We start from the raw sequence: 27,248 nt of genomic DNA, 5'->3' as shown, positions 1-27,248 counted from the left end.
CAAGTACCGGGGAGGTATGAAGTGAGGATTCCAATCTCGCTTAACTCTCTACACCATGACATCAGTGTACATATTCTCCACACTGTTCTCTAGACATTTCCTAAGGTGCTGACTAGGAGAATTTGTTTAACAATCAAGAGCTTCTTTAGTTGGTGATATTCAACGCATGACTTTGTTGGCAATAGCTTTATTTTTTATTTAAGACACAAATCAGTTTAAAACCAAGAATTACAGTCAGGTCCCAAAAAAGGCGATAGTCCAACTCAAAGAAGAAAAACAGAAAGGGAAGTCAGTCCAGCTGAAATAATAAAAGACAAAAGTATGCTGTAAGTCTAAAATTACAACTCCACTCCATCAATGTAGAATACGAAAATACAGACGGAAAGTGAAGCATACGAATGGTGACATTGAATCTATGTTTTAAGCTTGACTTTTAAAGCTTCCAACTTTAAAACGCATCAGATTTTTTTGTCAATCATAAAAAAATGTTCCAATGGCTTCAATTGTGTTTGTCTTCATGCAGGCCAAATTCAATTGACACTATGCTCCGTATGACCACAGGATGTATTCGAAAACTAGAAGTCAAAACATTAGAATATGATATAATACTGGAATAAGGAATCCCTCACTCAACTTGCAAAATATGCGCACATATTATTTGTCAACCTTATGGGTGAATGGTTTACTCGATACCTTAATAGCAGCATAGGCTGAATTGCTAAGGTTTACAATGTTATTAAGGTTGAGATCGGACGTCAGCATTATCAGGCGCCTCTGGCAGCCGCTTTAGTCCATGTAACGACCTCACCTTTCCCCCCACACATCCCACCCCAGGGGAGGACATCCATCACACAGTAATCTCGTGCGTGGGAAATTAACGTCTCCTACCCCTAACCCTGCAGGAGACGGGACTTCCATTCATTCGTCCTTAACCGAGAAGACTAGAATATCTATCCATTTCTTGATATTACTGAAAGGTAGCAAATTCTCCTAAGTTATTTTAAGACCATGAGTATTGGTCCGGCCGGGGCTCGAACCCTCGACCTCCCGGACAACACAATCCGGCCCTTTAACCAATTGAGCTAACCAGGAGCCGGTAGCAACCAGGACAGAATTTTTCCTGGCAATATCACCACAACATCAAGCACACAAGTGATAAGAATGAAGAAAATTATAATAGAACAAATATTTTTGCTTGTTCAAAGGTATACCCCAAGTGATATTCCCCAATATTATAACCCTTCACCCAATACTGAAAACCTCTGTGCTTAAAACAGAACATGAAACCTGTTTTTTTTTAACTTCATAAAATTGTATTAGAGAACACTAAAAAGTGAACATACCATGCCATAAACGGTAAGCTGTTCATGAACATTTTCCCCACACATTGAAGAAGATTTGAAGGTTAATAAACACAATAGCCTCTATTTAGTACAAAAATATGCTCATATATTTGTCCTTCGACACTATCTGTTCCTCAAAGCTCACAGTTTTCCTCAGGCTTTGTTCATGAACACTTTCACCTATTGGAACAGATAACATCTGTGGATAAATAGACATGCACTTTTTTTTACCCAAACTGAGGCTACAGTTTGGATATCAATTAGGGATTATTGGATGATCCAATACCAAATTCTCCAAACTCACATTGAGAATTGTATAGCAGACAGTGAGGAGAATTACTAATAAGATCGTGGCTTAAACAATCAAATGAGATGTATGTACTATTATACCAATCACTCAATGACCTTTACTTGATACATATTTTACTCCTTACCCTTCATGGCACCCAGAGCCCAAAGAGAAGATATTTCTGAAGCCATTCCCAGAGAGGCCATTTTTGCAAAGGCATTTCATGGACAAGTGGTTTGAGTATCCTTGCATACAATATGCGTTCCTATGACAGATCATTTCTCCCAAAAGTGCCAGACGTCCAGTGCAAGGCTCTGCAGTAAAAATGCAGTGAAGTTAAAATTGCTGCTCCGATAAATGTCATCCAAAAATAAGGACCAAGGCCCAGGGCCAATAAATCAAACAAGCTCCCCTCTCAAATGAGTGCCCCCCCCATCCGCCTGGAGGATAGTATGTGATAGATGGGTGCTCACAGGACAGCCACAACAAAATTCTTTAATAATATTTTGCTTTTTGCTTTTTCAAGTCAGAATCATGAAAACACACAATTAAAAGAAATTGCGACTCTTTTCTTTTTTTTTCCCTTAAGTTTTTGCTGCAAAGCCATGTGAGAGTAGGACTCGATGGCTTTTTTCCAGACTGGCCCAACATGTGTCTGAGCTTTCACTATGGTTTTCTATGGGCTTACATGCACAGAGCCATACAGGTCATATGACAATAAGACTTATCAGGTAGGAGTTGTCTTCTTGATCCAACACCAAATTCCTGCTACTAATTTACAAGGAAATGTGAATGAACCAGAGAGGAGAACTGACAATCAGTTTTTAAGACTGCAATAGCCCACTATAAACATTTAAGGGAGGGAGGGGGGGGAACTTTCCTTGAAAGGTACCAAGTGACCAACAAACATTTTGTTTTAATTGCAAGATGGAACAATTTCGATTCCAAAATAGTCTGATTTAAACATCAATGCTTTAATTTCCTTTTATAATAATAAGTATTACATAGTTTCAAAGATGTTTCTTTGCTTAAAGCATAGTGCTACCTAATCATGCCTGATCATCTGTTGAATTTACTTATATATATTTAGTTATATTAAGGAACCTTAAGGAGTCAGGATGGCAATGCCAAGGAAGACTGATGGAAAAATGAGTGCCAATTTCTTGTTAGAATTTCATGACTGACTGCTTGTGTTTACCGTCTCTTATTGTGCCACACTTTGACTTCTGAATCAGCATAATGTATGTTTGCAGAGTTATTTTTTGTTGGATTTTAGTTCTCAGACCAAGAAATATTTTGACAATTTCACAATGTTTTGCAGAAGACAGCTGAGAAGTGTAAAAAGTTTTAAAACACAGGTGCCGAGCTATCATTCTGTACATTAGATCTTCTCTTCTTAACCACATCTTTATTGCTGTCGCCATTGTGGTTTGTTTAGGTCCCTATTATATTTACATCAAATTCTAGATAACTTACTTTTTTCGAATTCCTTAGTTTTGCTCCACGAGCCCAGCCACCCTAAGGAAAAAAAGGAAATTGTTGTTTATTTTGTTTACTTTTAGTGCATAACAAATTAATAGATGAAGTAAAACCCTGATCAAAAGAAGCTACAGATTGACCAAGATGAAATGTTTACTGCTTACCAACTGAACACAAGAGCCCTACTGGGGAATATTGTCCCAAAGCCATGGCAGTGCCAACCAACTGCAGTAAGGTTCATACAAAAACAATGGAGGGCCAACATTCAACAGTGAAGTTCGAGCAAGCAAGGTCAAATTACTGGTAAGTAGTTTATTATATGGCACTTGGACCAAAATTGTTCATTTTGAATTTGTGTGGCTTTCGCAAACAAAAATACAAGGCTCATCACAGTTTCTGTGAATACAGTCTATATGACAAATTATTATATGGCAGTGTCTCACAAGGACTGGGAACTACCGAATTCATGAATTTGATTGGCTGAAATTAATATTGAAAGCAGTCTAGATTTTCCAATCTAGACTGGCATCTAGATCGGTCTAGAAAATAAAGGTAAAAAGAATATAAAAAATTGGCATATAAGACACAGCCATACAATAAACATCTTAATAACCAAGCTAGGTCAGTCTGTATGGGAGAATCTTGACCTCCGTTGCTGGTGCAGACCTCACTGCATTCATTCTGTACTGGCGACTAATTACAGGCCGGGTAACAACGAACCAGAATACTCCAATTTACCTCAGGCCTGTCTTGCTATGTACTGAGGCAAAATATGCATCATGAAGACATGAACACAAGACACCCATCTCTCTTTGCTACTCACTGCAAGCTTTTCCTAAACTTTGGTTGAGGCCCTGGGTCAAGTCAGACTATCACATGAAAAATAATGATAATCTTAAAGTTTATACTTACTTTTGTCCCTTACTCCTGAATAATCCAAAGCAGGACCTTCAACTGTGAAAACAAAAAAATTTCAATCAGTTAACCTTCAGTAATTTGAAGTAAATTATTGAGGAAATATTTAATCTAAAATTTTGTTCACAGTCTTATAGCTTTGAGACAGGATTCAGTAAGTCTTCCAATGTAAACTTACCTGTAGGTAAATTTCTTGGCTTCAATAATTTTGTTGATAGCTCAATGACATCAACAAATAGTTTGTGTAACTTTCATAGTTGCAGTACTTTCACACAGTGGTGACTTCACTAACCCAGGTGAACAAAATTTAGCTTTGTTTTGCTGGATTGAGAAGACAATAATTCAATATAACTGGACAAAGTGATGCATTCCAGTCTTCAGAGTGCACCAGAACTTAACAATTTCTTTTCTTTGCAGAGCTGTTTCAGCTACATGCAACAGTACTGGAAAACACCTACCCATGTTAGAAACTTTTGTGGGATCACCCTTAATACCAAAACAACAGTACACTAATATGGCAGAATTTTTGAAAAATTGAAATGCAACAGGTTAACCCCAGGATTGTAGCTAAGAAATTACACTGCCAGCTAAAAATTTCAAGTAATGTGGCTTAAAAATGGTGAACAACTGGAAGTGTGTAACCTCAGAAGTGCCCGCTGTGCCTTACCAAGTGATTGCCAGCCAAAAATCCAGCCAGCGATTGCAGTAGCCAATGCTTAGCGACAACCCTTTAAGATCCAAGCAGAGACGTTCAACTTAACACTTCTTCAACAGACTGTTCTTCAACAGGCCTAGGGACACAACATAGCTTTTGCACACCACAAGTCTTATCCTTGCTCACTTGCTAAAATTTAGCTGCAAACTGTTGTATTTTGATAATTGTAAAAATGCCCTCTCAGGGGCGGATACAGGGGGGGTGGATAGGGTGGATATCCACCCCCCCATTTTTCAGTAAAAAAAAATTCGAAATGTCACTTTATTTGAAATAGAAAATAAAGAAAGAAAGAAAAATTAGCTCTCGCTCATGTCTGGTTGTTGTTACGCCACGTTTCGTCGTCTGCCGCCACTTTTCGCGCAAAAGTTCGCAAGGAAGCCATTTGACAACGCCTAGTGAGGCGAAGTAAGATTCTGATTGGCTCATTATTGCGAAATTTGTAGGGAAACGTTCGCGCTACCAACCCATGTGCTCAGTCGATGCTCAGGTTTGATGGCAACCTCGTTCCCAGGGTCTTGTGGGTAATTTCCAAGATGGCGGGTCGACCCGCCATCTGCCATCCACCCCCCCTTTTGAAATCCTGGATCCGCCCCTGCCTCTGTGTAGGTTGGGCTACCCTCAGTGATATTCTATTTATGTTTGCCTAATAGCGGTTTGAATGGACATTAAAGGTTTCAACCATCATATTTTCGTGTGACACGTACAGACACTATTCAGCTTGCCACGTCCAAACACGACCAAAAGTCGGAAACTCTTAGTTGCAAGGCTGGAGTACTAAAGCTTGTGTGTGTAATGATGTAATCCTGATCCTTGCAATGCGCGTTTAGAAATTGAAAATTATTTTTGCTCGTATGATGAGCCATACTCAGCACACTGGCAAACATCTATTAGCCAAGTTGACACCTGCATAAAAACCCAGTTACATTAAGACTTCCACTTGGAGCAAACAAACACTCTTCTAATGATAACCTTTATTCTAAGCTGCAGACAAATACTAAGCCAATAATTTTAAAAGGTTTAAGTTCATTTGTACCTTCAACACAGCCCGAGCTTATAGCCCAGCCGTCACCAAGAGCGCCCTCCTCGCATTCGCATGAAATAGCACCGTCACCCTCCAAACATGTTGCATTATCATCACATACAGTTTTTCCAACTGCGGCATATACATTAGCACAAACCTTGCGTTCTGTTGAGGATCGCAAGTATAGGCAACCAAACATTTTACGTGGATTGTTAAAACTTCTCAAACAAATCTCTGGAAAAATATACTCTGAAAATTAAACTGATTCGTCTCTTTATCACTTACCGATACCCTCCTGTGCATAAACGCTGTAAAACAGAAGAGAGACGACTAACGATACGAACACCGTTTGACGGAAATAAATTTTGACCGACGTCATCTTGCCAGTTTGAGGAGTATTCGGAATTAGTTGCCTTTGTTTGTAACCGTTCAACGTCAATTGTGACTGTTTACATCACATTCTACGTCTTTACTTACGAATTCGAATTCTTCAAACGTCGAATGCTGATGTTGGCAGTTTCAAATGAGTTTACACCAACAGCCTTCTGTACAATGAAACGACATCCTTCGAAGGACAGCTGGAATCTTAAAATGGCGAGTTAAATTTGCGACATCACACCGTTGGTTTTTCAAAGTTCGCGATTCATTTGAGGTCATGCTGCAACGGCACTAGAATATGACAATTATACAAACTGCATAGCATCATCACTTCCCCTGCAGGATCTTATCGTTATCAATCGTTTGTCCTTCAAGGGAGATTATAACATACCAAAGCAAAGCGCGCGCTCTGATTGGTCAATTCAGCGTCCCCCATTTGCTAAGACTAATTTTCCGCGCGCGCTTGTTTTTTCTGGTCATGTAAGATTTATTAAATAAAAGGAAAATCGCGCTACAATGTATCAATGTTATGTTATAAAACAAATGGTAAACGCCACAGTGTGCACTATTGAGTTATGGATGCACTTGGGAGGTTTGCTAAGCACTCAAGAAGCTAGAGTCGGTTAGCTCAATTGGTTAGAGCGCCGGACTGTGTACGGGAGGTCGAGGATTCGAGCCCCGGCCGTACCAATACTCATGGTCTTAAAATAAGTGAGGAGAATTTGCTACCTTTCTATAATATCAAGCAATGGATAGATATTCTAGTCTTCTCGGATAAGGACGAATAAACCGTAGGCCCGTCTTCTGCAGGGGTAGGGCTAGGAGACGTTAATTTCCCACGCACGACATCACTGTGTGGTGGATGTCCTCCCCTGGGTGGGATGGGAGGGAAGGTGAGATCGTTACATGGACTGAAGCGGCTGCTACAGGCGCCTGATAATGCTGACGTCCGATCTCAACCTTATTATTGTAACTAGACGCGTTTGTTGTTTAAAGTGCGTAAGACTTTCTGACTTTCTAGAGTCGCTCTCGGCTATCGCTTCGCGCGACTCTTCTGCTTCTTTCGTGCTTAGCAACCTCCCGTGTGCATTCCTAACTCAATAGTGTACGCTGTGGTGTTTACCATTTGTTAATTTGCTGCTGTCCCACGTAGTACCTCGCGTCCAGGAGTAAAACATTTAACTCAAGTCCCCGCGGACAACTGTAACAGATACGCTCGGGGGCCTGTAAACCTTCTAAATATTCCCAAATACAATTGATATTCTTGGATCTTTTAAAATAGTTCCAAGCTTTTCTGAACATTTTATCAATGACGATGAAGTTTTGATTTATTTTTTTTTTCCAATTTTATTTCTGCAAAAATTAATAAAAAAAAAGAACCCGTCTGAAGTGTTTCCTAACAGTGCATTTTTGTTTTCATGGCACTGCTCTCAAAGAATCAGGAAAATAAAACAAATTTTTACAAAAAAAAAAAAACTTCTATGTACATGTACACTGTAGAGTTATAGTCATACCAACAGCCCCTCCACTGATTTCCCTTGAAATTTACAATTCTTTTGTTCCATTCTAGATATAATTGAAAGGAATTACACCAAAAATCAGATTGGCAGGATGAAATTGTTTTTTTTCATTTTCTGCCCTAAAATTACTCTCTTTCCTTCCATGAATTTTATGATGTCTCTCAAAATAATTTAAGTCATCTCCGACACCTCTCTACAGCAACTCTACCACCATCTTGGACACGTCTGTATAAATCAATAAACTGAGCAGCTCTTCTAGTCCATGGAAGAATATAATTTTTACAAAACTCCAGCTTTTTAAAGGGTTCTATGTTTGTTGGCAAAAACTGATTCAAGAAGCCAAGAGCAAAATCGTAGCAGTTATTGTTATCTTCATCATACCTACAAAATAAAAATAATAGTTCTTAATAAAGAGGTACTGGTATGTGGTAATTAATTCATTAGTGACTTTTGATTGACAGCCTGATTCTCCTCAAAAACTATCTGCTATTCATTTGAGAAACCTGGAGATAATTTACAGTTTCTTAAAAAATTCACCTGAAGCTTTATACTGCAAATCATTTTAATCATATATCTATAGGGTAAGAGCATCATAAACCCTTTCGCTACCACGAGTGACAAAGACAGAATTCTCTTACAATGCCAATATAATATCAAGAAGTTAAATGATGAAAATAAAGAAAAATATCACCTACGGAAGTATGACTTCATCAGACACCAAATTCTCAAAAGTAACATCATAAGAATTGTATAACAGACAATAGGGAGATTTTGGGAAATTAAAGAGTTAATTAAAGACCTCTTACTAGCTAAGTTCAAGGTCCGAACTGTAAGTAATGGTCTAATGTTTTCCACTTGGATTTATGGCCGAACTGCAAATCTGAGCAGAAAAAAATAGGTTTCATATCTTACAGCATAGACCAAGAAAATAAGATGAGTATGATATCTAACCCTTTGCCCTTCAGAGTGACTAGTATCTAATTTCTCCTTACAATATCACTCCTGAATCCCACATTAAGGTCAGGAGAATAAAGGAAATGATCACCAACTAAAGAAGCTCTTGATTGTTAAACAAATTCTCCTTGTCAGCACCTTAAGAAACATGTAGAGAACAGTAGGTAGAATATGTATACTGATGTTAGAGTGTAAAGAGTTAAAAAAGATGTGGACGATTTTGATACAGAAAAACTTTTGAATGTACTAAACCAGAAATGTAAAAAATTGGAAACAATTTCCTTTCTTCTTTAACAAATACATGTACATATAACAAGGAAACCTGTGGTATGATACATATCTTATTAGATGTTTTGTTGTGTAGTATCGCTGAGTATTTTTACGAGTAGTGCTGTATTTTGACGAGCCTATAGGGCAAGTCAAAATACAAACAACGAGTAAAAATACTCAGTGATACTACACAACAAAACGTCTAATAAGAGAATTATTATCCAACAGGCCAAATTGTTATTTCAGTCCAGGCGAATTGGACGGATATTTCTGGAGTACAAATATTGCATGATATTTGTACTCATCTCTCACATTATTTGTACTCTACAAAGCACATTTTGGTAATAAAATAATTTATAAGCTATAATAGTATGGTAAAACTTACTTTTCACTAGTCCAAAGACCACTACAGCACATCTGTTTAAGTCTGGAGTCCCAAAGCTCTGAGGTAAATTCCTTAATTTCTGTTATGCTTACAACAATACACTGTTCCCAGCCAGTTCTGTCTGCATGAAGGCCAAGTTCATCAAAATTATAAACCATTCTATTTGAAGAGGTAATTCCCACATGAAGATTATCTCCACTTTTATATTCCCTGCAAAGTAAATAGATTTCTAAATTATCAATAAAAATATTATCACTGAATGAAACAACAGAAAAAATACTCCATGCCTTCAAAAGAACTTGACTGTGACCCCCCTTGTAAAGTTTGCAATTTTCTTTACCCTTCTTCCCATGTGATCAACAAGATCATCCTAGAAATCAAACTTTTTCAACACTTTTACTCTGAGAGTGACCACAGTTTTCCTTGAGCTTCACTCTTAGAAAACTGTTCATATCTTGGAACAGATAATGATCACAGACAAACATCTAAAAATTCAGGCGAAAAAGAGGCTATCGATAATATATCAATAAGGAGACTTCTATTTGATTGAACACCAAATTCTCTAAACCACCACTAAATAAATATATAGCAGACAGTAAGAAGAATCTCAGTTTAGATCTTGGGACTGAAATGAGACAATCCCAGGTCTCCTGTAAATGCTTTAATGATCTCACAGGGAAAAAATTTTGCAGTTCTGCAAAGTGGCCTATCCAGCTGGGGCTTGTTCTGGTTTCCAGAGCATGAAGCCACTAACAGTATTGCTATCTGTTAAAAGGAACTTGTCCAGGTCTATTTTTGAAGGTTTATTAGAGGAGAAAACCAAATAATGCAAATTTCATAGCAAGCAAACCCAAAAGATAAAAGGTGCTCAAAGGGTAAACGTGTGCAAGTAAATATTGACCAATCAGAATGGTTGATGTAACTGCATAAATTATTATTATTCTGATGCTACCCCTCCCCCCCCTAGATGGGATTGTTCATCCATCACCAATCACCCTCCAGTGTTTCACCCGATTTGCCAGGTAGAATTCTACTAAGAGCATCACCAATCCCATGAAACATTTGGAGCAAGATTTCGGTTCTGCTCCTTACTGGGTTAATTATGAATACAGTTCTTGGATAAGGAAAACACTAGTGAAAGCCATACAACGGGTGTTTTTTTAATAGTAGGAGGTTCTACTGAAATCTTTCAAAATTAAGTTTCAGTTCTTACCTTAAGAAAGAGCCTTCCGTTGGCTTTACCACAAAGGAGCAAGAAATGTCATTTTGTGACATAAATGGACTTGGAACACGGAAAGGCGGAATTATCAAAGAACAACCTTTTAATGATTTACCACAAAGCGGACATGTCTCCGGAAACTCTGAGAAGAAAATATTCATTTGATTCGTACAATGCTGCATACAGAGTATTTTATCCTCTGTGTCTTCGTTCATTGTCCATTTAACCATTCATGCATCCGAAGAAGTCTACAACTCGTTTGCGTCCGCCATAGTTGATAACCTCGTTCCCAGTGCTCTCGGATTCCGGAGATTGCCGAGGACCTTCGTTCGAGAAGTACGACGAACGAAGTTCGAGAAAAAGGCAAAAAACTAGTTTATGAGGGGCTAAAAACCGGCGTAATGCTGGTAAAATCTCTTTGAAGTGAGGGATAAATTGAAATTTCGATGGCAAAGTATCAACTTACAAAGAACAAAATTACCTCAAAGCATTTCCTACATTCCTTATTTAAAATAGCAAATAAACTGTCAAGCGTAAAGGAAATGCATGGAATATTCTTGAAAGAAAGAGGAGTATTTGGAAGTTTTTTGAGCAGTTTGAGTGATGTATTCTCTTAACTTAATCTGAAAAATTGACTATTGTTTATTTTGGCTTGTTGTAGTGCCATAAAACCGCAAGCAAAAACAGAAAACAGAACAGAAAAAAAAAAAAAAATTGGTCCTTTGCGGCGAGTTACTGTACCGGCTTTTTCAACCTCGCCACGGCTGTCAAAAACAGCCAGTTTTATTCTATAAACTGTTATAATTTTCTCTTCTTCTGAAACAATCGCATTTACTTGTTTTAAAACATTTCTTCCAACTAAGCTCGTCAAAGCCTATTTAGCATTGAGCGAAAAATAACCCGCGCGGATTCAATTAACTTCTTGAAATTAATTAACTTTTTAAATTAGATTTCTCGCCGGCATTTAATAATATTTCTAGCGAGACAGTTTCACAAAGTAAACAACTGCGGTGCCAAGAGAAGCGAAGAGAGCAAACATTGTACAATATAGGTATCTATTTCGAAAGAATTTATCATTTACTTGATAACACTGAGTACATGTCGCTTGGATCCCCTGTCATCGTAAACAATACTCAAACGGGACGTCTACTAAGGAGTTTTTTACAGTATCTGGCTCCGTGATCGGGTGCTCGAAAACCCCATAGGGAGTAGATGTTTTTAGTTGGGCTTCACACATCTTGAACAGCTTACTACTCAACTTCATCGCCAAGATATCATACTGGGAAGCTTAACACAAGCTTTGCAATGTCCTCTCCAGCGTCCAGTTTCTTCCTTAACGTAACACCAAGCGTTCCAACTGCACCGTTTCAAGTAAATCCCACGTTAGGAATGATTGTAGAGGTCGTGATTTTATTTCTGATTTGTGGACATTTTTTTATAATCATGACTCTCGGTTTATACAAGCCGTGGAATATTGCTGACCTGCTGTTGTTCTCGCTGTCTGTAGCGGATGGCCTGAATGCTGCAATACCCTTACAAATGTTGAATGTACTGAATAACTTTATTGGTCCAGAGACGTGGAATGAAGCTTCGTGTGCTGTTTTTGTAATACTGACATATACATTCCGTATTGCCTCTGTGTGCACAATAACTCTGATATCTGGCGACAGAGCTATTCTATTGTCAAGACCGCTTCAACACCATATCATCGTTACGATAGAGAGGGCGAGGATAGCTGTCGCTACAATATGGCTATTCTCTATTTTCATGTCGATTTTGCCGTTTCTTGGGGTTGGGAAAACGGGATATCGGAAAGGCTTCTGCTTTTATCAGTTGTACGATTTCGGAGTGGCATACGGTTACATCATTGAAAGCATTGGCATCGTGCAGTTAATTCTCGTCTTGATCTGTTTTATTGCAATCAAATCATCAAGTGGCAGATTTGTGAAGCGCCAGTCGACGATGGCGGCTTCCAGACAAACTGGTGGGAAGAACCAGCAAACGCGGGAAACTGCTGGCACGCGACAAGTCAAGCAAATGTCCACTATGATGGCTATAGTAGTTTTGCTATATTACATCAGCTGGTTGCCTTATTTGGTAAGTTTTTCCATGCGTACGTGCGAGTCGTTTGCGCGTAGCTGTGAGTGTTTTAAATCAAATATTACTACTAGATTCTCGTGAAAATAAAAAATTCCTTAACTTACCTCATTCATGTTGCAGTAAAAACTGTGAAAATATTTGAAAACAATTCACAGTATGGCAGCACTTCGAAAGGCATGTATTTACACACAAAGATTATTGAATATTTCAATTCCAATTACAGCGGTTTGATAGATTGATAAAGCTATGCACACAAAATAATCTTACATCTACCTCAGATAATTACAATTTTATCGACTGGTAACTAGTTTGCCAAGACGTGTGTTTGAAAAGAAAATTTTTCCGCCTGTGTTCATATGTTTGTTACGTTTATATGAACTCGTTAGCAACAGCGACAGTCGAGAAATGTAAACCAGTGTAAAATGAATTACTGTTTGTAGTTTAGTATTAATTGCTTTCAAGTAAATGGCATCATATTGCATCGTTTGTTTCCCTTGTTTTTATGATTTTCGATAAACTTTGCTTGAATTCTATGTTCAAAGTCAAACTAAACGAAGGAACAAACACTAATAAGCCAACATTATTACGAAAACGGCATCATTTCATGGAAAATTATAGTTTTATCTTTCTCAGCCTCATAAACCAAGGACTGAAAGTTTGGGACTAGATTGTAGTGATGAAATATATACGGTTATGTAGTATTTTGCATAAAATTTTTTCAACTTCCATTCAACAAGCAAATATTTACCTTCTGCTAGACCAGAGTAAATCCGTAGTCATCTGAAATTCTTTTAATTCCAATAGTTCTAATTCTCTGGAAACCAATCATTGCTTTTCACCTTAGACTGCTGCCAACATATTAAACCGAGCCATTAAATTTTCTCGTCTCTTCAGCTCAGCATTGTGTATAGTTTTATGAAACAATACAGGGATTATCGAAGTTTCGAGTTCTTCATCAGTCTTTAAGCTAGCTTCTAATTTTTCCGTCCTTTATGAACTTGCAGTTAGTCCACAATTTAGCTTTCGTCAAATTCTTCCAAAACTTTTCGACCTCTAGGAGGTTAAAGTCTACGAATCTAAAGACAACAAATGTTTTTCTTCACTTGTGTATTGAGTTCATTGCGACTCAATTCAGGCATTATTTAATGAAAAAAAATTGATAAACAATAATCAACTTTAAATCGAACGAGTATGTGTTGAAAGATCGTGACAAGTTAGAAAGCAAAAGCAAAGATCATTTTTTGAAAACTATTTCCTTACCTTCTGTAGATTTGGAAGGGGGTTATGATAGCAATTTTTTTCTTTCCATGGGAATCTTTCCGTTTTCATTGTTTACCGACTTAAGATACAGCAAATGTTTTGAAAGAAGCGATTTGAACGCAAGAATTGTTCACAGATTGCATTGATCGATATCGATCAATGCAATCATACATATGAATCATGTATATGATTCTAATTGAAGTAAAAGAGAAAAAAAGAAAAGAAAAAAGAAACACTAAATAATTCTCAAACAACATGCCTCCCTTTCCTGAGATGCAAATATGAGAATCTTGACTTTTCGTTACCTCTTCATTGAAATGTTGGGTCGCGGTAATTACGCATTGACAAAAACTGTTGTCTAACCCAACTTGAACAAGATGACTTCATGCAATTTGGATCAAAATAATAAATGACTGTAGGTACGTGCCAGGGTTTAGATATCACACAAATTGCACGAAATTAGCAGCTAGATTTTCAAAGTTCAATTTCCAAGATTGTAATCTTGTGTAGAGATATCATCCATGTCATCAAAGCTGCTATCATGTAGACCCATAACTGAGAAACACAGCGATCAAACGTTAGGCATGCACTTAACGCGTAATCAATTTTGGCTAGGCGTGCGCCAATTTCCAGCGCAAAATTTCAAAAGAAAACATTATAAACAATCGCTGTCTCGCAAGGGAAACGAAAGATAATGAAAAGGTTCATAGAAATTTGTAAAAAGAAATAAGAGGCGGATAGGAAACTCGTGACTTTTCGCCGGAACACGAAGCTTATTCAAGTACGAGTATCCTGTTGATTCCGCTTCCACCTAGTTATTACAAAGTTCGTACATGCACAGAAGTTTTCCCTCAGTGAAAGTGAATATTGTCATTCATCCAGGTTGAATTTGAAGGAGGAATTTTTAAATCTTTCTCTGGAATTTTGGTCTAAATTATTAAAAGACATTTCGAAAAGTCTGTTATTAATTAAGACCAAAATTCCAGAAAAGATTTAAAAATTCCTCATTTGAATTGAACCTGGATGAATGACAATATTCACTTTCATGTTAAAACTAATAATTATGGGCGGAATTGCCTTTCTCAAGTACGTTTGTCACGTGATAGTGATCTACCACGTGACAAACTACACTGATGAAGACTGATGGTTCCAGTCGAAACGTCTGTTAATAATTGAGACCAAATTTCCAGAAAAAGATTTAAAAATTCCTCGTTTTCCCTCAGTGTTGACTAAGTGTCCCTGATTCTTCATTTTCTTTCAGTTAATAAACCTCTACAGTATGGTGACAGGGAAATTCAATCACTCCCAAGTTATTTTAGTTGGTATGCTATCTCTTGTCAATGCGCTTATCAACCCAATCTTGTACGGAAAAATGAGCCTGCGATACCGCCTGGGTTACTTGTACATCTTCAAGAGAACATTGTCTGTGTGTGGTGCGTCAAAACCTGACGGCTCATTCTTTGGTAAGATTCTTATCGAAGAATTCAGTATCTTAGAAGTTATTGTTTCATTGGTGATAGCATCTCGTTCGTTTTTAGAAGTATAAAAGAAAGTATATTCTTTCAAATTTCCAAATTCTAGATGCGTATGACCCTCGCAAACCGTGATGCCGCTCTGTCGTGAATAGGTCAAGTTGATGGTGTTCGTGTGTGAGTACCCTACTAGTCAACCAGCACTATTTAACCGCTCCATGAAGAAAGTTGGAGGGTGGGGGAAGGTGAATGAAAGAGGAAAGGCATTCTGAATTGTTATGTGGTCTTCTGTTTGCATAGATTTGTCCAATATTGCATATCCTTAGGTTTACACCCGGTAAAACTACCTTTACCTTACCTTTTGTTTAGCCTCCATTGCAACTGTTGTTGGTGTTGTCATGATCACGCTCTGAGTGTTGCGTGGAGGCCGGGTCAACACCAAACAACGCATGCGTGAGAGACTATCCTTTGTCCGTCCCAGACCTTCCTAATATGTCATGACTGTCGAAATTTCTCTCACAGACGGTACACGTCGTGCTGCATCGACAATTGCAAGAAACTCAACAACAGGTGCTTCCTACAAGGCCAGACAAAGCATTGATGCTGCATTTCAAGATGGTGGATTTAAGAGCGCTAAAGAAGAATTTTCGACAAGAAGAGCTGGCGTACGATTTGAAGTCAACAACAAAGTGGACAACGAAGCGGAGGAAAGAACAGCGTTTCTCTTGGTTGAAGACGGCAATGCTAACTTGAAAAGTCCAGATACCAGTTCACTTCAAACTTCTTTACGAAGCGAAGATGAAGTAGTTAATAAGACTGATGGCGAATATTCACCGCTGGATGAAAGTTATGACAGTGCACTGTAGATAGATTGCTTTTATTCCGTGGACCTTAATATAGAAGTCTGATGCAGATTTAGATGCGATGCTGCTGACCAAAAGGAACGTACCCAGTGACTACAAGACCGATCATGGTTGATGGAAAATCTGGGGAAAGTGATTAATTTGTTGTTGGTGGTGAAGATTTAGAATCCATGAACCTTTTTAGGACCTGTAGTAGCAAGACAAGCCATTGGAAATCGGGCCACGCTTAGAATCGTTAAGTCTTTTAATGCAGCAAATCAAGCTTGAAGCTAAAAAAAATAGGCCTTTGTTTGATGTTATCGGGCATTTCCCGCGTTTGAAGGTGTTCTTCCCTATAGGTTAAGAAAAAAATTTAAAGCAGACAATGTCACTGGATGAAAATGGTTAAGAACTGGCTAAAAAAACTGCTGGTGTCGTGTAAAGTTGACACTTTTTCAGTGCATGGCGATTTCGTCTTGTATATTGCAGATATATTAGATTGTTGAGTAAGTACATGTGTATTTACTGAATTGACAAACCAGTTCACAGTACTCTTCCTTGGCGTTATAATTCTCCTTGTTAGCACCTTAGGAAATGTATAAAGAACAGTATGGAGAATATACATATTGAGGTTAGGGTGGAAAGAGTTAACAATCGTGATTAACCGAGACAGTGACATAAGTTTAAAAGAGGGGGTGGGGGTGGGGGAGGAGGAAAATCCTCAGAAACTACGAAAGTCTAGGTGCGGTACGGTTCGATCTCTTCATTGATAAAAGTTCGATAGTGAGTTTAAAAAGAATTAAGCGAACATCTAACCAAGCTCGAACCTGAACTAAAACTTGTGGGAGTATGCCGACATTTTTTTGTGCTCTATTTAATTTGTCGCCTTCAAAGTAGTCTTCGAGAGTATACCGACATTTTTTTTCGCCCTATTTGTCGCCATTGGAGAAGGCTTCGATTTGAGAAAGATATGAATTAAATTTAATGTCCAGAACTAAGGATTTTGCAAATTTATTCAAGCTTGTTTTACATTTTAACGATATTTAATTACCTCTCATCGCGGTCATAACAACAGACGAGTTCTGAAAACTCCCTACGGGATAAAACGTCGTGAGCTCACAGAAAGAAAACCAGCATAGAACGAGAGAAAAATATACATTATCGTTCACAAATAAAACGCACATTTCTGACACAAGATTCACACTACGTCATTACGTAATGATTTATTAATTTTCATGTAAAATGCATTGTCGCTGAATTTTAATCTTTTTGTTTCACATGCAAACAGGGCTTGTTTTGAATCTTTTCCCAGCGGATAATTCGTTTTGAACAGCCTGAAGAAATTACTGCATGATGGATTCATCACAATGACAAATCATCTGTGCTTAACAGATTACCAACGGAATTTTGTATTGTAAACAACCACAATGAAACTTATATCGACCAACCAGAAACTCGCTCATAACACCGCAGTTAAAAAAAAAAAAAACAAAACAAAAAACAATAAATCCCGTTAAAAATGTTATCAAAATCACAGTAATATCTCGGCATTTTAAGGCTCACTCTTTAAAAGTTGGGAAAATTTGACCGAGTGTACTTCATATGTGTATTTGGTATGTAAGGGAGAAAACTTCAGTGAGAGCTGAATTTCTTTATCAGATTTGCGGTGGTAAGATTTGTTCGCACAGCTTGTAATAGTTGTTTTGTCTGAATGTTTAAACAACATCTGCAAATATATTTCCACAGAAAAATCGAATCATCTACACAGTTTAACTCAGCTTCATTGCCAAGAGCTTCAACATCATGGCACTCGAAAGCACGAATGGAGACCGAGAATTACCGACTAAGACTTCGGAGGCTCACATCTCGCTTGTGGTGGTCCTGTTTGTGTGTTCTGTACTTATTCTCGTGGAAAACTCGTTTACGATCGTAAGCATCTTCCAATTCACCCGAAGAAAAAATACATTCACTTTGCTAATCGCGTCTCTCTCGTTAACGGAAGTTTTCAATGTGTTCGGACCCAACGGAATTGCCTTGTATGCAATTATGAACAATGGCAGGGACTTAAATAATTTTTTCACCCTGTGCAGAGTTCAAGCCTGGCTGGTGGTGTTCTTTCGCATTGCAGCAACTATACTCGTCTTCGTCTTAAATTTAGACAGAGTTTTTATGACAATTTCCCCACAATTTTACCATAAACATTGGAAAGGAAAATTGTCTATCATATTTTTCTTTGGCATTTGGATCTGTGCCACTTTTCTTGCAACGTGGCCTCTATTATGGCTCGAGGGTTTTCAAGTTTCCAGCGATTCCGGAGGGTTGTTTTGTTTATTCCCCTATGAAAGCACCTTCGCGGAGTTTTTTGTTTTGTTTCACGTGTTATTGTTGGTGATAAGCTGTTTTTGCTTTTATGCAATATTTGGCATGGCTAGCAAAAAATCTTTCGATACGAAGGATGCAAAACAGGAGAACATGGATATTTCCTCAAGACAGCTCATTGCAGAAAGAGATATTTTTGCTAGCTCTAAAGAGCTTTCTCGCCTGGTTACATTGGTAACTGTAATTTATTTTTGTTCGCTTCTTCCTTGGATGGTAAGTAGGAGGACACCCAGCCTTCCTTTTTTAGATTTTATATCATTACCTTTTATTGTTTCTTTTCAATGTCACTACCTAAAAATGACGCCTAAGGTTTTTTTTTTTAATGATACTTTTCAGCTATTTCAGTTGGTTTTGAAAATAAATAAAAAAGTGTTGGAATGTAAAAGTTTAATTTTTCATAATACATGCAAGCCACGTAGGACCTCATTAAGCCATTCTATTAAATAATATAAAACGCTGTTTTCCTTTATAACCACTTGCCGCAAACAGATAAAGTAACAGCCATAATTTATCTAAATGTCGTTATTACAGTCAAACTAAGTGAAGCGTACCCCTCAAGATTACATTAATGAATTGATCATTTGGATATTGAACCCGCCAGTCATTTGAAGAATGCAATAATGAATTGATTATTTGATTATTAAACCCGCTAGCCGTTTCACGAATGCAATAATGGATTGATTATTTGAATATTGAACCCGATAGCCGTATCCGTTTTGAAAAGGCGCGGATCATTGTTCAAATAAGAAATCCATTTCTGAAGTCCAATAAGATTGTTCTCTTTGACGAGGAATCCTGAAAATGAACAAACTGCACTGTAAAAACACTGTGAAAACAGTCGATCGCAAATATTAACGAAATAAAAAAGTCTTGCGATGGTTTCGCCTGTAAACTATTTTTTTCGATCATGAATACACGCAAGAATTTCTACAAGTTCGTCAAGATGTAAATAGGCGAAAAAAGCTCTCGATAACATTCCATTTACAACATTTACAAGAAGTTCTACACAACACTCGAATTCACTTTTCCCGCCATGTCTGGCGCCATGTTGAAATAGTTCCGATCCATCATCACGTGTTTGCATAATCCAATCAGACTTCTGATTTTAACAATGATCCGCGCCTTTTCAAAACGAATACGGCTATCGGGTTTAATATTCAAATAATCAATCCATTATTGCATTATTGAAACGGTTAGCGGGTTCCATGTTCAAATATTCAATTCGTTATTGCGCTCCTGAAACGATTAGCGGGTTCAATATTCAAATAATCAAATGATTAATGTAATCATGAGGGGTACGCTTCACTTAGTTTGACTGTAAATAAATGAACTAGACATATCGTATAAAGTGAAAACTTCAGGGGAAAGATTTATCGTGGGCCTTACAAATATGAGAAAACTAGATAAGTAATAAACTCAAAACTCTTGAAGATACGATCGCAATGGTTAAAATAACTTCATAAAGTGATCAACAACGTTCATTTGAACCAATTAACAAATATATATTCAAATATTCGTGACCAAGAAATCGACTTCAAAACACTATTAGGTATATGGAAAAAAAAAGAATATCCATAGATTTAATCTTTTTGTTTAGAAGTCTTCATTCTTTCTCCGTTTTTAGGTAGCTTTAAGTCTTGGTATTTATTCAATTGAATATCCGTCGCTTTTTGGATTGTGTGCGATCCAGTTACCGATGGTCAGCGGTTTACTGAATCCTGTGTTATATGGGATCTGTTGGCCCCCTTTCAGACGAGCTTACATCCGCGCCCTCAAGTGGCCTGGGGCGAAATGTTGTAACCAGCAGAGTTCTTCACGCGCACGGTCTCACACTCTAAACAGTAAGTTAACCCAATTTACCCTAACATCAGTATGAACATTCTCCATACTTATATGAGAACGATCCTTCGCAGTAAAGCACTATTTGAGCAATAGTGAAAATCAGACCTGAAAAAAAAAATAGTGCTCAAATAGTGCTTTACTGCGAAGGATCGTTCTCATATACGTCTCATAACCGCAGTTCACACATATGTTTCATATGTTTGTTGTTGTTTGATTTATCATCTACGGGTTTACATCGAATTAATTTGATGGCCTGCTCCCAGTTGGCTTGTTAGCTCAATTGGTAGAGCGCTGCACTAGTATCGCAGAGGTCAGTGGTTCGAGTCCCGTACAGGCCTGAAATTTTTTTCAGGTCTGATTTTCACTATTGCTCAAATAGTGCTTTACTGCGAAGGATCGTTCTCATATACGTCTCATAACCGCAGTTCACACATATGTTTCATATGTTTGTTGTTGTTTGATTTATCATCTACGGGTTTATATCGAATTAATTTGATGGCCTGCTCCCAGTTGGCTTGTTAGCTCAATTGGTAGAGCGCTGCACTAGTATCGCAGAGGTCAGTGGTTCGAGTCCCGTACAGGCCTGAAATTTTTTTCAGGTCTGATTTTCACTATTGCTCAAATAGTGCTTTACTGCGAAGGATCGTTCTCATATACGTCTCATAACCGCAGTTCACACATATGTTTCATATGTTTGTTGTTGTTTGATTTATCATCTACGGGTTTATATCGAATTAATTTGATGGCCTGCTCCCAGTTGGCTTGTTAGCTCAATTGGTAGAGCGCTGCACTAGTATCGCAGAGGTCAGTGGTTCGAGTCCCGTACAGGCCTGAAATTTTTTTCAGGTCTGATTTTCACTATTGCTCAAATAGTGCTTTACTGCGAAGGATCGTTCTCATATACGTCTCATAACCGCAGTTCACACATATGTTTCATATGTTTGTTGTTATTCTCCATACTGTTTTCCTTACATTTCCTAAGGTGCTGACAAAGAGAATTTGTTTATCAATCAAGGGTTTTTGTAGTTGTTGATCATCTTCGTTATTCTCGTGACCTTACTGCAAGGAGAAATCAGATGCTGCTCACGCATCGACCAATTAGCTAGGTTCCACATTTTTTAAACATCAACTGTTTTTCTCATTACAGCTACCTCAGGTACAAATCACGGCAGCTTCTGGTTATCGGATAGCTTGGTAGACGAGGACGCCGAACAAGAGAATGCATTTCAAATTCTGTTTGGTCCCACTTCATACATTAAGCCTCTCGACTTTAATCCAGAAGAACTGGAAATGTTTGAGCAAGATTCGCAAATGTGTGCTTCTTCGAATAATAATGGAAGTGTCTCTCAACACTTGAAAGCTACAATCTGGAGAGAGACTGGAAACCATTTCCAAAACATTTTGGATCTCATTGATGCGATGACAGACGGAAGTCGACAAAAAGTTATTGAAAAGGGACCGGGGAGAGAAAACAAGTACTCTAACAGCACGCATACACGGTCAGCTGACAACAGCAATAACGGGATTTCCCGTCATAGTACTGGCCTTGAATTATCGTTTCGCCATCCAAATTCCTCGCTAATCCCTGGCTTGGATTATTGCAGAAAGTACAGCAATGGTTCTGCAGACTGTTCTTGCCTCGGAAAAACAAGATGCTACATAGTGGAGAAAAAAAATCGGGAACTGGACTTTCTAGTGTCTAGAGATTTGGTGGAGGGTGCCAGTTCTGGAGAATCTGTGAGAATTGAGATCTGAACTTGTTGGCACAAGAACTTCCATTGCTATCAAGGCATTAAACAGTACTATAGGATTTTCTACGAAGAATTAAGAGGGCCAGGAAAGTCTTGTCTTACGAACTTATTCTTCGAAAAAAATTGCTAATGAGTGTTAACGGGGTACCTAGCCCTCAGTAGTTGCAGTTGATGCATATCTGATTGAAAAGATTATGCTTTAAAGACAATCATTTATGTTACGTGAAGAGTACGAAGAATCTCTCCTTTTCGGCAAAGCCCGACGCGCAGTAAAAAAATGCGAAAAATTATTTGATTTTACTCTGAAAGTACTACTTTTCACGCGCTTCACTTCCAGAGTTCTGCGCGGCGCATTAACGTCGAATTTTTTTCGCTTATTTTTTTGGACTCCTGCAACGGACTACGTAAAAAGTGAGGAACTGCTCGTAGTCCCATGTCTACTATGAGCGTGTGTGTTGTTGTTTACAAGTTTTATGCTACTTTACCCACTTTGTAGAAGCAGGGAACACTCTATGTAGTGTAAGGGAAAGTAGTGTACTTTATTATCCTGCGTGGGTAATTACTGAAAATTTCGATACTAGTTTTTCTGAGTTTGTGAATATAAAATGAAGAGTTTAAGTTAATTTTTTAGTGTATTTAATATATTCTTTCTTCATGCAAGTATTCCGTGTACACATGTCAACTCCGCTTTAGTTCAAGGCTTGAGATAATTTTCCGAAGACCCGACCCAAGACTTCCGGCGACGAAGAACTTCCGAAGAAAACCCGTAGAGGTCTACCACAGCCTGAAACATCCCCCTAGGTCCTTATTGATTGTGCTAGCATAATTTTTTACATAATTTGAAAAAACGTGCATTAATTTTTTCACTTTTTCTAAAAGTAGCACGGCTAGCCTAATCGGCATATTTTTAGTTTCTCGAAGAGAACATTAACAGAGTCATGACTCGCTTTGTCTCTAAGTTTGATTATTTTCGAATTCTGTCCATGGCTCGGTCTACTTTCATTCGTCTGGGGAAAGGGAAGAAAGTTACCGCAATACTACGTCGTTGGTGGTTTAAAGGACTGGGTACACCGGAAGTACAGATTGCGTCGGTCCCAGTTCCCGCTTAGATAGGCAACAAAGTGGCATCTAGCAACTTAAAAGGAGAACCGCTTCCTATAGGCCAGAACCCACTCAAATTGCTAGAGATCGGAGCCTGAATTGAAGAAAACCAACAGCAAACACAAGATCAGGGGAGGCGTCTGACGTGAAAAAAGTTCCATCACATGATCATATCAATTAGTTTCCAGGTTATTATCAAAGTGTTTGAGTCAACACGATATTTTGCAGTGTTTGCAGAGGAGTGCTTCCAAAAATTACGCCGGTGGAAAAGAAAACATCTAGAAGTCGAAATTAAGAGAACCATTACGGAAGCACTCAATCGAGAGAAGCGAGTCATCAAGACAGCGAGTGTGTAACATAAGATAAAGAAAATATGATGCTTTATCAAGGGTAAATATAGGTTGGTTTTTGGACTAGTTTTGTGTTTAATTTTTAAGAAAACAGTAAGAAAAAGCAGCATAACTTTCAAAAACGAGCATAGCTTTGAGCATAATTTGGAAAAGAATCGGGCACTGCCAGTAGCATAATATGCTACTTTTACTAGCACAATCGACAAGGGCCTACATCACTCCACTCCTCTTTGGTCATAGCTCGGAGGGTTTTGGTAATGGGCGAGAATTTGCAAAGACTTTTCTCATCTCGGTCAACTGATTATGGCCCTATTTCTTCGTTTTTATATATTTTTCTGAAAATGCATCAGTCGAGGTTATGGTAGCCCAAGTTTGTGGGGAGGAGTAAGCTGGCAAAACATTGTATAGTTTTAAAGAATAACTAACTTCATTGATGTCATCAGTGATTTTCCTCTGTCTTTTTCAGCAATAGCGGTTTACGCTCTTGGTCATTATTCCCTCTCTCCTCCCTCAATCTGATCCAAAAATTAACCAATAAAAAAGGAACTAAAATTACAAGTGTCACCAGAGAGTAAACAAAGTAGGTCTTGGCAACGCCGAGCCAGTTTATAAGGACACCGCTGAGAAATACACCTGTGCCGACTCCTAAACCCCAATAAACTCCACCAAGGACACCTGAAGACAAAGAAAATGAAGTTAGAAACAAGAGGTATGTGTATGTCCACGCATGAAACTGTCTGACCTTGTTCCCAGTGTCCTTTCTCTTTCTCTCTCGAAAGAGGACAAGTGAGAGAGTGAGAGAGGACCATGGGAACAAGGTTACCATAGCTCATTTTGAGTGCTTTGTTATCTATATACAATGGTTCTTTGATTCTTAGATAAACCGCACTTCTGCATTCGCCGCCTTGAAAATGGTATCAAAACTTTTAAGGTGGCTCTGAACTGTAAGTAATATTTCAACTTTGCATTAAGATGAATTTTGGAGCTCACTGAGGGTCAAAAAGGGTCACTGAGGGCTTTGCTAAGAAGCTGTGCGGTTGCTATGAGTTAAAATTAAAAGCAATCCAAGGTAACCTTCAACCCTCAAAGTTATTCCAGTCTGTGATTCACTTACCTTGGGTCGCTGAATAGAAACCCACTCGCAGTGACACAGTACCACCAAAAACTACACAGGCAGACCAGCTGGTTCCGTATAATAGCCCCTGAGCACTAAACAGTGCCACGCCCAGCCAGGGGTTCACAACAAACGCCATACCCATGAAATCAAAAGTATAGAGCAGCAAGCAGACTGCTATGGTGCATGTGTATCCGAACTTGTCTATAGCCATTCCAGAAAAAGTGTACCCGCATAAAGCAATGGCGTATCGCAAACCGGAAGCTAGACCCAGCATGTAAGGTTGTGCTCCCAGGTCATCTAAGTACCAAAGACCAAAATACTCGTGCATACCCACAAGAATGCCTAGGAAGCAAGCCACAACCATGAACATGGCATTTTGAAGGCGCATAAGTTCTTTTACTAAAAGCCACAAGTTCGAATCATTAGCGTCCCTTTCTGGATACGTTGCTTTAAGGAAAATAAGGATAAACATTGCAAGCAGAATAAACCCAGCAAAGAAATAAAATGAAATGAAGTAATTTTTCGCGATCTCGCCGCATACTTCCAACTGGTAAAAGTTGATGACACCTCCGACAACGAACGAACCAGTAGCGACTCCAACTTCGCCCCATACCCGATAATATCCGAACGTACTGATACCACCTTGGAGGTAACCCACGACCAAGGCATCAGGCATATTGAAAACTACCGAGCCGACGATTTGACTGCTAATAGTTATGATTAAAAAAGTTGTAAATATTTTAGACATCTCGGTCTCGTCGATTCGACGCGTGTAATTCGTTTGACCTGTGTAGTTGAAATACCCGCCATCTGCCATGCTCTCTTCTTCATATCTCATTTGTCCTGTGGTAAAACTCAGTGGTATTCTGATCTCTGTAGCGTTCGCTCTCGTCTCGACACATTCTTGATTTGTCGGTGGGAAAGGCATAAACAATAAAATCCCTGATGAAAATGACACGAGAGACGCGAACAAAATAATCTTTCGAATTCTAAATTTGTCTCCAATTGTTCCCCACAAAGGCCCTCCGATAGCTTCAGAAAACAATTTTACCCCGCTTAGAATTCCAGCCTGTGCAGCGTTCAGTCCCAATTGTTTGAAGAACAACATTAAATACGGAAAGGAGCTTCCAATGGCGGCGTAGAAGAAGAAATAGTAAGCTTTGAAAGCGAGTTTCGGTGGATGGCACAAAGCGGAAGAATTTAGCGAAGAAACCGTGCCGTACAAAGAAGCTGTCTCTCTCTGGTCTCTTTTACCTTCCATTTTACTACGTTAGCTAATTTCATCCGACACGTTGCTTAATATGCAAATAAATGTTTCTGTTGACTCGTCATGAAACCAACACTTACATATCTAGTAAACTAGTACATAATCAAAGGTTGAAGTGCGTTCGATTTCTAGAAGTTTCACGCGCACGTGTAACACCGATCGCAAAAATTAAAGTGCGTTCGATCTCTAATCAAGAATGCACTAAACTGCGTTCCATCGGCTTTACCCGACTTGATTATCCCTTGGCAATGATTAATTCTATCATTACCTGCAAAACCATTCAGAGCTTTTCATTTGGCACGAGAGAGAAAAACAAGGAGGACAGCAGCGTTGTGCGAGTGAGTTTGCCCTCCAAAGATCAAACATCAGCTAACGCAGTTAAGAGCAGGCAAATGCGTGATCTGACGATCACAAGATTGGCACCACACTACAACCCGTGTTTATCAGCCGGCAGAAAACTGGAACAAGAACTCAAGCCCAGAAAAATGAAGCCTCCAGTCGTAAATGAACAATGCGTTGTTTATTCTGTTACATGTGATCCGTGTGATTCATATTACGTCGGCTTTACAGCTCTACACGGCCTCTATCAACGTATTGTTGAGTACAAAAACTCTGCGATCGGTAAACAATTTTCGACAGCCCATGGGGAAACAAGCCTCCTCAAAGAAAGCCGATCCCGCAAAATTCTAATACAGCGCCAAGGAAAATTGGACTGTCTTGTCTACGAGGTGATTTTCATCAAACAGCGCATTCCTAGTCTCAACACGCAGATTGATTCTATTCGCGCAAAACTCTTTGTTTAAAAAGAACATTCCATGATTGTCTTTTTAGTATTTAAAAATTTTTATCTTTCACCCTTTGACTTGATGACGAAACGTCGTGAACAAATTTTTAAATGGTTTCTCGCATTTTTAATCGGTGTTACGAAAACTAAGGGCCTGATTACATGAGCCGAACTGGCCCGGTTAGCCGGGCTGATTTCTTTTGTTTTCACGCTTTGGTGAACACCAAAACAAAAGAAATCAGCCCGGCTAACAGGGCCAGCCCGGCTCATGTAATCAGGCCCTAAGATCTTCAAGACCCGTCTTAGGTTTCAAGACTTACGAAAACTAACACCCCTTGAAATCAAATCCGTCGAAATATAAAGTCACATTGTAACCAAAACAGGTCTAATCTGTCAAATTATCTCCTTTCCGATCCTTTCCAACGTATTTTAGGTCAAGTTTAACTGTAAATTCAGGGGTCTTAGATTTGGTAATTTCGAAAACTAAGACCCCTC

At 38.6% G+C, this 27,248-nt stretch overlaps 5 protein-coding genes and 1 long non-coding RNA gene across 7 annotated transcripts; 3 read left to right on the top strand and 3 right to left on the bottom strand.

Moving 5' to 3' along the window:
- Positions 1-171: 171 nt before the first annotated feature.
- Positions 172-6,534, bottom strand: LOC111343138 (uncharacterized). The gene is made up of 6 exons (XM_022950291.2): positions 6,048-6,534; positions 5,775-5,927; positions 4,024-4,065; positions 3,109-3,150; positions 1,778-1,946; positions 172-298 (listed from the first exon to the last, which is right to left on the bottom strand). The coding sequence occupies exons 1-6, from the start codon at positions 6,139-6,141 to the stop codon at positions 235-237; spliced, it is 564 nt and encodes a 187-aa protein (XP_022806026.2). The 5' UTR covers positions 6,142-6,534; the 3' UTR covers positions 172-234.
- LOC111343140 (uncharacterized) lies at positions 2,518-5,040 on the top strand. The gene is made up of 2 exons (XR_015990991.1): positions 2,518-3,414; positions 4,444-5,040. It is a non-coding gene; the product is annotated as an uncharacterized LOC111343140 (long non-coding RNA).
- An 805-nt stretch (positions 6,535-7,339) lies between the features above and the next one.
- LOC111343145 (MKRN2 opposite strand protein) lies at positions 7,340-11,508 on the bottom strand. Its single transcript, XM_022950297.2, has 3 exons — positions 10,483-11,508; positions 9,270-9,479; positions 7,340-8,041 (listed from the first exon to the last, which is right to left on the bottom strand). Exons 1-3 carry the CDS (start codon positions 10,716-10,718, stop codon positions 7,837-7,839), a joined length of 651 nt encoding a protein of 216 aa, XP_022806032.2. The 5' UTR covers positions 10,719-11,508; the 3' UTR covers positions 7,340-7,836.
- A 66-nt stretch (positions 11,509-11,574) lies between these two features.
- Positions 11,575-17,160, top strand: LOC111343144 (histamine H2 receptor). The gene is made up of 3 exons (XM_022950296.2): positions 11,575-12,585; positions 15,110-15,311; positions 15,843-17,160. The coding sequence occupies exons 1-3, from the start codon at positions 11,794-11,796 to the stop codon at positions 16,184-16,186; spliced, it is 1,338 nt and encodes a 445-aa protein (XP_022806031.1). The 5' UTR covers positions 11,575-11,793; the 3' UTR covers positions 16,187-17,160.
- Positions 17,161-17,613: 453 nt separating this feature from the next.
- On the top strand, positions 17,614-22,810 carry LOC111343146 (uncharacterized). The gene is made up of 4 exons (XM_022950298.2): positions 17,614-17,831; positions 17,909-18,754; positions 20,166-20,382; positions 21,531-22,810. The coding sequence occupies exons 2-4, from the start codon at positions 17,966-17,968 to the stop codon at positions 22,136-22,138; spliced, it is 1,614 nt and encodes a 537-aa protein (XP_022806033.2). The 5' UTR covers positions 17,614-17,831; positions 17,909-17,965; the 3' UTR covers positions 22,139-22,810.
- Positions 22,655-26,334, bottom strand: LOC111343148 (major facilitator superfamily domain-containing protein 6-like). 2 transcript variants are annotated; one of them, XM_088731125.1, is made up of 3 exons: positions 24,700-26,334; positions 24,012-24,260; positions 22,655-23,329 (listed from the first exon to the last, which is right to left on the bottom strand). In XM_088731125.1, exons 1-2 carry the CDS (start codon positions 25,961-25,963, stop codon positions 24,025-24,027), a joined length of 1,500 nt encoding a protein of 499 aa, XP_088587251.1. In that variant the 5' UTR covers positions 25,964-26,334; the 3' UTR covers positions 22,655-23,329; positions 24,012-24,024. The 2 variants fall into 2 exon arrangements, with proteins under 2 accessions (XP_088587251.1, XP_022806037.2); XM_022950302.2 differs by having other exon boundaries at positions 22,655-24,260; positions 24,700-26,329.
- Positions 26,335-27,248: the final 914 nt, after the last annotated feature.

Source organism: Stylophora pistillata, chromosome 8 (genome assembly GCF_964205215.1).
Source record: "Stylophora pistillata chromosome 8, jaStyPist1.2, whole genome shotgun sequence".
Lineage (NCBI taxonomy): Eukaryota > Metazoa > Cnidaria > Anthozoa > Scleractinia > Pocilloporidae > Stylophora > Stylophora pistillata.
The sequence above is the reverse complement of the archived record's forward strand: the minus strand, read 5'-3'. Positions and strand labels throughout refer to the sequence as shown.